The sequence below is a fragment of the Impatiens glandulifera genome, chromosome 3, assembly GCF_907164915.1.
Source record: "Impatiens glandulifera chromosome 3, dImpGla2.1, whole genome shotgun sequence".
In the NCBI taxonomy this organism is placed as follows: domain Eukaryota; kingdom Viridiplantae; phylum Streptophyta; class Magnoliopsida; order Ericales; family Balsaminaceae; genus Impatiens; species Impatiens glandulifera.
The window spans coordinates 45,332,518-45,341,457 of record NC_061864.1 but is presented as its reverse complement, the minus strand read 5'-3'; the positions used below and the strand labels follow the sequence as shown (position 1 = coordinate 45,341,457).

The 8,940-nt window shown below is 38.1% G+C and overlaps 1 protein-coding gene across 1 annotated transcript; it reads left to right on the top strand.

The window, feature by feature from the left end:
- Positions 1 to 222: 222 nt before the first annotated feature.
- LOC124930268 (uncharacterized abhydrolase domain-containing protein DDB_G0269086-like) lies at positions 223 to 1,602 on the top strand. Its single transcript, XM_047470620.1, has 2 exons — positions 223 to 1,050; positions 1,132 to 1,602. The coding sequence occupies exons 1-2, from the start codon at positions 223 to 225 to the stop codon at positions 1,600 to 1,602; spliced, it is 1,299 nt and encodes a 432-aa protein (XP_047326576.1).
- Positions 1,603 to 8,940: the final 7,338 nt, after the last annotated feature.

Genomic DNA, 8,940 nt, shown 5'->3' with positions numbered 1-8,940 from the left:
GGCGAAAATCCTAAGAACGAAGAGGCCGATGAAGAAGACAGTGAAGAGGAGGAGCAGGACGACCAGACAAAGGCCGATACTATAGCGTGCTAAATCCTGGAGGTCATTGCAAGGCGAGCTGACAAGGTTGGTGATATATACCGGGAATGGCACGAGTACCGGTTCAGCAAACTTTTTAAACATATTTTACCGGGCTTCACCGACGAAGAATGCTTCAAAAGGATGAAGGAAATTGAGGACATAGTTATGAACCTCACAAACGCGGAAACCATTCACGATGCTTTGGGCCGAACTAACATCATAAGACCGCGAGCTCAACTACATAAGCTAACCGTACGGATCCGGAAGATTACGGAAAGGTACAAAGAGGGAACAACGGAGGATACCTTAACGCCCTTGGTGTTAGAAAGACTTGAGAAAGCGAGAGGGGAACTCGTTGAAGAAATTGACCGGCTGGAAGTGATGTGCAGACAACGCGAAATACCGCACTCTTCAGTTTCTCAGATCGATAAGGGTCAAACTCATGGTGCAACACCGATTCAGGCGGATCCGGTGATAAACAAAACAGATGAAAGGGTGGAGCCTCCTCTCACCGAACAACTCCAACATGAACAACCGGGAGTCTCCGAGCCGGGCATTACAAAAGAATGGGTCAAGAGCCTTCTCCAAGAATTTGCAGACTCAACGGTTCACCCACTAGAGGAGAAGATGAAAAGAACCGTAGGCCATGCACTCCGGTTTTCCAACAATACAAGGCATACTCTGTTAAGGGCAGATGACCGGTTCTCACAACTCAAAGCTGACCACCGGGAAGACGCGGTTTTGCGCAACAACCATCTTCACCGAACCGAGGCCTTGGAAGAAGACACCTCAGGTCTAAAAGATAACTTCGATCGGCTTGAAAGAGAGACCGAACAAAGATTAAGAGAGGTCACTGAGGATCTAGTCGGCACGACACTCAGCAGGGTCTCGGAACTAGAAAAGAAGAATGCGGGTCTGGAAGACCGCAACGACAAACTCGAGGCCGACCTCAAGGCCTTGACCGCACAGGTTGATGAATTACTCAAGGCAAAAATGAATGCGGATGCCGCGGTTGTGGAGGCAAATGCCCGGGCGGCTCAGGAAGTCTAGGATACGCTGGACGAAGAAGCAAGGTTAGCAAAGGAGCTTCCGCAACTCACCGAAGAAGAAAGAGCCGAGCGAGAACGAAGGACAGCGGCTAAGTATCCAGGACTTGCAAAGTCGGTAGCCGCTCAAGCTGCAAAGGATGCAGAGCGGTTAGATAGGGAAAGACAAAGGCTCGAAGGTTTTGCAGCCGCTAACAAAAAGAAAAAGGAGGTCCCTTCCTCTTCGGTTCCGGCAAAGCGAAAAAGGGAATCCTCAAAGAAGGCTCAAGTGGCTGAGCTGCTGAATGAAGTCACTGACACGGTTATTGAGAGTCTACCGGATCAGGCTACTCACGTCGAAGAAGAGGATGAAGAGCCCCTACAGCGGCGGCCTACAAGACAACGAGTCTCCGAATCGGCCAGTCAACCGCAACCGATTAAGAGAAAACGGAACAAGAATTTGATGTCCAGCTATGACTTCTCCGATTTAGAATAGGGGCTCCCTTTCTCTTAACTATGCTTGTCTTAGTGTTTCTATATGTTATTTTCTATTTTCGATTATCTATCTTATATATATATAAAGTTATTTTTGAAACCGGCCTATACTTGCATTTATACATGGTTTTGATAATTTTAAATAAAATAATCAAAAAGGGAGAAATTGATAAGATAAAATATAAGACTTTTCCAAAATTTTTCTCAAAATTTTTCCAAAAATTTTTCGAAAAATTCTCCCAAGTTAGTTTCAAAAATCCGGTCAAAGAAAGAACCGGCCTACGTTTGCAAACTTACATGGTTTTGATAATTTAAAATAAAATAATCAAAAAGGGAGAAATTGTTAGATAAAATTAGACCGGTTCACATAACCTAACTTAAATAAACCTTCTATGCAGGAACAAGGATCCGGACCGGTCAAACAAATAAACCGGTTAAGAAAACTAGCCGGTCAAGCTACTAAACCGACCAGGAACACTTGGAACATCACCGCACAAAGAAAGGATCGGCCAAAGCTTAAAACCGGAAACATCAGACAACCGATCAGCCACAAGGCAGAGGAATAACCGGAAGCTATCCGGTTAAACCACTCACACCGGAAGCCATCCGGTTAAAGTCAAATGACCGACCAAGTACAAGAAGACAATTCGGGTATCTGTTGAGAATGATACCAAAGGAACAGACTGAACACTTCCATATCCATACAAGTCTGAGGAAAGTCTGCAGGTTGCAGAATACAGTCCTATAGGATATTTCTACTTCGGGATAAGTCAGAAAGGAGATCTTCCAAGTACAGACAACTGTTTAACAGACAGTGTCCACATTGAGTAAAAGACAAACCTAGCAGGTTTGTCTTACACACCGGAAGAACATACTGCCAAGTCTGTGAGATTGACCGCCAGGTCTGAGGTTGACCGTCAGGTCTGAAAAGATGACCGCAGGGTCTGAATCACTGAATCACTGAACCTCTGCACCTCTGCTCAGCCAATCAGATTCAAGGAAGTGAAATATGACCGTTGGCATATTCCATCTATAAAAGGGGCAGTTGAAGAAGAGTAAATGTGGGACAAGTGGGACAACAAGGGATTCTAAGAGCATTTAATTTACAAGTGAAAAACAGTGTGTTCTATCTCTAGAGAAAGCCTAAGTGCTAAAGTTGAAGTGTGTGCTTTACAATTTCGGTGTAAATTGTAAGAGTGTTATCAAGCAGAAAATAAGTCTCGATCGGATTGTACTTGTATTCCTTAGTGAATATCCTTCTCGCGGTTTCGAGAGGAAGGGGTGACGTAGGAGCTTTATCTCCGAACATCCATAAAATCTGTCTTGTTGCTTACTTTCTGCCGGTTCCATTTTCTAACCGACTGACACCGCTCTAACCTATTTGACTCTATTCAAACCGGACTGCCAGGTTACAAATACCGACCCATCAACTTTTCGAACCTTCATCATCCGAAACCGGTTCTGCCTATCATACAAGTGTGATGCTTCAACCTGAAACAAACCTCTTTCGCGCTTGAACCTAGTTCAAGGGTTTGTGACAGTTTGTGTAGTATTGAAACCCCGGTGTTAATCTCTAACCGGATTAACCACCACCCTTTGAGTGAAACTCGCTAACCGGCCCAACCCCGGTCCTCCAGCGGCGTCCTAGATCCTAACAAAATATGTGAAAAAATGAGTTGATTTAACCAAAGTGAATAGAATGTGGAATGAGAGTATTTTATTTATTATTTTAATATATTATTCATGATTTATTAAGAATTTTGAACATTGAAGACATATTATTAAATTCATTTTGCTTATATTTTTATTAGTGTGCATCTCATGAGAATCTTCTGTTAGATAAAATTAGACCGGTTCACATAACCTAACTTAAATAAACCTTCCATGTAGGAACAAGGATCCGGACCGGTCAAACAAATAAACCGGTTAAGAAAACTAGTCGGTCAAGCTACTAAACCGACCAGGAACACTTGGAACATCACCGCACAAAGAAAGGATCGACCAAAGCTTAAAACCGGAAACATCAGACAGCCGATCAGCCACAAGGAAGAGGAATAACCAGAAGTTATCCGGTTAAACCACTCACACCGGAAGCCATCCGGTTAAAGTCAAATGACCGACCAAGTACAAGAAGACAATTCGGGTATCTGTTGAGAATGATACCAAAGGAACAGACTGAACACTTCCATATCCATACAAGTCTGAGGAAAGTCTGCAGGTTGCAGAAGACAGTCCTACAAGATATTTCTACTTCGGGATAAGTCAAAAAGGAGATCTTCCAAGTACAGACAACTGTTTAACAGACAGTGTCCACATTGAGTAAAAGACAAACCTAACAGGTTTTTCTTACACACCGGAAGAACAGACTGCCAAGTCTGTGAGATTGACCGCCAGGTCTGAGGTTGACCGTCAGGTCTGAAAAGATGACCGCAGGGTCTGAATCACTAAACCTCTGCACCTCTGCTCAGCCAATCAGATTCAAGGAAGTGAAATATGACCGTTGGCATATTTCATCTATAAAAGGGGCAGTTGAAGAAGAGTAAATGCGGGACAAGTGGGACAACAAGAGATTCTAAGAGCATTTAATTTACAAGTGAAAAACAGTGTGTTCAATCTCTAGAGAAAGCCTAAGTGCTAAAGTTGAAGTGTGTGCTTTACAATTTCGGTGTAAATTGTAAGAGTGTTATCAAACAAAAAATAAGTCTCGATCGGATTGTACTTGTATTCCTTAGTGAATATCCTTCTCGCAGTTTCGAGAGGAAGGGGTGACGTAGGAGCTTTATCTCCGAACATCCATAAAATCTGTCTTGTTGCTTACTTTCTGCCGGTTCCATTTTCTAACCGACTGACACCGCTCTAACCTATTTGACTCTATTCAAACCGGACTGCCAGGTTACAAATACCGACCCATCAACTTTTCGAACCTTCATCATCCGAAACCGGTTCTGCCTATCATACAAATGTGATGCTTCAACCTGAAACAAACCTCTTCCGCGCTTGAACCTAGTTCAAGGGTTTGTGATAGTTTGTGTAGTATTGAAACCCCGGTGTTAATCTCTAACCGGATTAACCACCACCCTTTGAGTGAAACTCGCTAACCGGCCCAACCCCGGTCCTCCAGCGGCGTCCTAGATCCTAACAAAATATGTGAAAAAATGAGTTGATTTAACCAAAGTGAATAAAATGTGGAATGAGAGTATTCTATTTATTATTTTAATATATTATTCATGATTTATTAAGAATTTTGAACATTGAAGACATATTATTAAATTCATTTTGCTTATATTTTTATTAGTGTGCATCTCATGAGAATCTTCCTAGTTTAGTTTAATGAAATTTACCTTTTTGGATGAATGAACGATCAAAAAATTAATAGAATGTAAAGAAATATTTTGTTCATAAAGTTTGTAATTATAAGACGAAGATAATAAAATAGGATAGAGTGAGCATTATGACCTAAATATTTATATTTTAAAATGAAAGACGAAGATAATAAAATAGGATAGAGTGAGCATTATGACCTAAATATTTATATTTTAAAATGGACTTTTAATTTGGTTTAATGTACCACCGTTAAAAATAAAACTTGTGGGCGATTTTAACCATCGCCAAGTTTGTGATGTCAATTACTTTTTTTAGAAATTATTGTTTGTGAGGGGAATCAATTTTACGTAATTAAAAAATTAAAGTGGAAAGTGATTTTATAAATGACACAATTTATCATCCCGTTCAATCTAAAAGAGATTGAGGTATTTAATGGAAAGTCAATCATGGGCCTATTTAGATTTTTTCAATTTTAACAACCTTACGTCTATAGAGTCGCCGCCTAATTTTTTAATTAGGAAAATAAATTAGGCGTTTTCACGCCACATTTAGAGATTCATGTGAGTTTGGCGTATGGTTATCCATGGGAAAGAGCCAAATGAATGGCAAGTTATGCCCCCACAATCTCATTCGATTTTGGCATTTTTAAAATATATTATACGTTTTACTTTTTAGTTTATTTTCATTTTTATACCCTATGTCTAAGGCTAATTTGTGTTCAATTTTAAGTGAACTCTTATGTGTTTTGTATAAAAATAAAGAAATGAAAAGAATGTATAAAATTAAAGAGCAACATAAAGTCTAGAAAATCCTCACAAAAAGTTATCCTAGAGATTTAGAGACTAAAAATTTAGAAATCTCATGTTTAGTGTTATTCTAAGTCTACTTGATTTTAGTATTATTGAAGTGAGTGTTTATATTTTAAAGATAAGTATTTTGAGCTCAAACAAACTCATGGATAAAATTTTATAATTGTTTATTAGAATTTATATTTATATTTTTAATAGCTTTAGTTTTATATTTTGATGGAGTTTTATGTTGTGTTTATGTTTAATCTAACTTTTGATCAAGTAAGACAAACATACAAAACCAAAGAAGAATTAAAATAAAAGCTAAAACTTTACCCAAAAAAAACTACAAAGTAAAGGAACTATTGTCGCTGCAAACGTCGTCAGAAGGAAAACGAGAGCAGCGTCCATTAGTCAAGTGGAGATTAGTAACAAGCGTCAACTAGCATTAAGCGTAGGCTTTTAAGTTCCATGATGCCTTGAATAAGCAATGTAACATCGTCAGGGAACGACGGATAGGCTGGGAGGAGCATTGTTGAAGCGCAAGGAAGGCAAGAACAATCGTCGTTGAAGGCAAAAACAATATGTTCTTCCTTTTTCACGGTCCCTAAGATCTAATATTTTGGTAGCCTTAAATGTCTCCTTTGTAGTTATTTTTACACTAAAATATTATTAACACATAATTTAAACATAATTGTATGTATATTAGATTTTTCTCTCCGAATTTATAAATTTTAAAATAATTATTTTGAATAAATAAAATCAAAATAATTAAAATTGTGGGAAAAATAGGATTAAATAATTAATTGGATTAATTATTGTAATAATTAAACCTCAATTAATTAAGATAACGACCAAAGAAAATAAATAAAATAATTTGAGATAAATATTGTACAAATTTTTATCTCAAATTAACTTTAAGGGGTCAAAAAGAAATTAAAATACATAATTTAGGATAAATATTGTATCCATTTTATCCCAAATAAATTTTTATAAACCGCAAAATATACAAAAGAATAAAATATATAGACAAAATAAATATCAAATTTTAAAAATATTTTGTAGGTTGAAAACAAAACCAAAGGGATAAAAGAAAATTAAATTTCAAACAATCCCTAAGGCTGGAAATGGAGCGTGATCTACTATAGTCAAAATCGGAAAGATTCAAAGCAGCAGACTAGACAATCATTGGATTAGCGCTGGAAACTCATCCAATGAATGAGAGTCAGTCGACCGCTGCAATGCAAAAGACGCGCGTTTGCGAACTAGCAGAACAACTAACGCATGCCTCAACGTCGTTAACCTAAACTCAAAGTAACGTCCAAGTACAGACGAAATGCCCAAGTGTCCATGCTTTTGCCTAAAATGATGTCGTTTCCATTCTGGTTTGTCTTCATCCTTATGACGAATGATGATCGACCAAAAATTTTAATTTTTCAAAAGTAGAACTCGGTCGATACTTAACCAAAACAGTTGATTCGAAATCTAAAATGATCACCCTACCACTATGATCATTTCACGTATAACCCTATACATCATCATCTCCTACATCAAACAACTAGAGGAAGAACAAACAAAACACTATTAATTGTTTTTGACTGATATTTGATCCACTTGATCGATCAACCATCCTTGTGAGGCTATAAATAGCCTTATCTAGGCAAACCGAAGGTAAAGAATCCAATACCAAGCTTTTTTTGAAAATTTTGAAATTTTAAGTTATGTTGTAAAGCTCGGATCCATGCATTCACAAAAAGCTAATAAAGGAGTTCAGAAGTGTTTCCTAACTAAAAGTAAACTTCTAAACATATATAATTCGATTTACAAGTTTAAATATCAATTTTCACATTTTAATTTGACTAGTTTCATATATTGCTTAATTATCTAATTTTTTGATTGGAAAACGAACTAAGATCATTTGTGAGCTATTTATCGAAACAAAACCTAATCAAAAAACCTGAATCAGAAATATACTTTTAAATTTTTTAAAAATCAAGTTTTATTTTGAGTTATTACTCAAGAATAACAACCCATAAACCTTCCTAACATTTTTCTATGGATGTTAGAAACATATTCAAGCCAATTCTAAGTCATCCCAATCATATTTGAACAAAAACTATTTTTTTATAAAAAGATGTAAATTCCAGTTCTTGAATTGGTTAAAATGAACAACCATTGTTCATGTTTTGTTTTATTCAACCATTATAAACATAAGGAAGTTGTTGATAAGCTCCTTATGCTTTATTAAACCTTAAAACTCATAAACACATTTTATCATCAATGATGCATCATAATGATATTATAAATGATCTTGGGACTATACAAAGCTCCCCATACCCTTGGATCAAAGGATCAAAGACCTAGTTAAAATCATCAAACCTTCAGTTTGATGTTCTTGGTGACCAACCGAGGCTCGAACCTGGGATTGATTTCCAATCGGGGAAACTTATCCCAAGATTAGCCTAGGACTGAGAGCCTCCCGCATCCGATCTAAAGCCTCTCACACCTTGACTAGAGGGCCTCCTGCATCCGATTGAGAGTCTCCCGTATTTGACCGAGAGTGTCTGGCATCCGACCGAGAGCCTCCCACATCTGATCGAGAGAGCCTCCCAAATCAAACTAACAGCCTCTAGCACCTAACCGTGAGCTCTCTCACCTCGACTGAGAGCTCCTGCACCTCGACTGAGGGATCTCAACCTAGGCCCGTGGGAAACAACAACCTAGACCGAAGGGACTAGTCCTAGGGCCTATTTACACGACATGATAGGTATGGATATGACCTAACACTATCGATCCTTAGACTTCACGATCATCTCTTAAATGTAGACTTCCACCTATTTATGGATCATGTCGTGTATTACTCGCTGATAGGTATCTTTTGCATTTTTTAGACTGAAAGGCATGATCCTGAAATAGAACGTGCCTACCTCCGTGATGAAGGTGGTGTTCTCTTTGTCTTTAGCGATCAAGATTTGGTTATATCCTACAAATCCATCCATGAAAGAAAATTTTTTGTTTCCAATAGCATGATCGACCATAATGTCGATGTGGGGGTAAAGGAAAGCTATCGTTAGGGCTGCCTTTGTTCATATCGCGGTAGTCTACACACACACGCATCCTTCAGTCTTTCTTCAAGACGGGAACCACATTGACTATCCATATGGGGTAATCCACAGTTTCGAGGAAATTTGCTTCCAACTATTTCTGGACTTCTTCTTTAACCTTAG

Coding starts and splice junctions, on each gene's coding strand:
- LOC124930268 (XM_047470620.1), top strand. CDS start 223: ATGAAGGAAATTGAGGACATAGTTATGAACCTCACAAACGCGGAAACC. Junction 1,051..1,131: donor TCAAGGCCTTGACCGCACAG/GTTGATGAATTA, acceptor CAGGAAGTCTAG/GATACGCTGGACGAAGAAGC.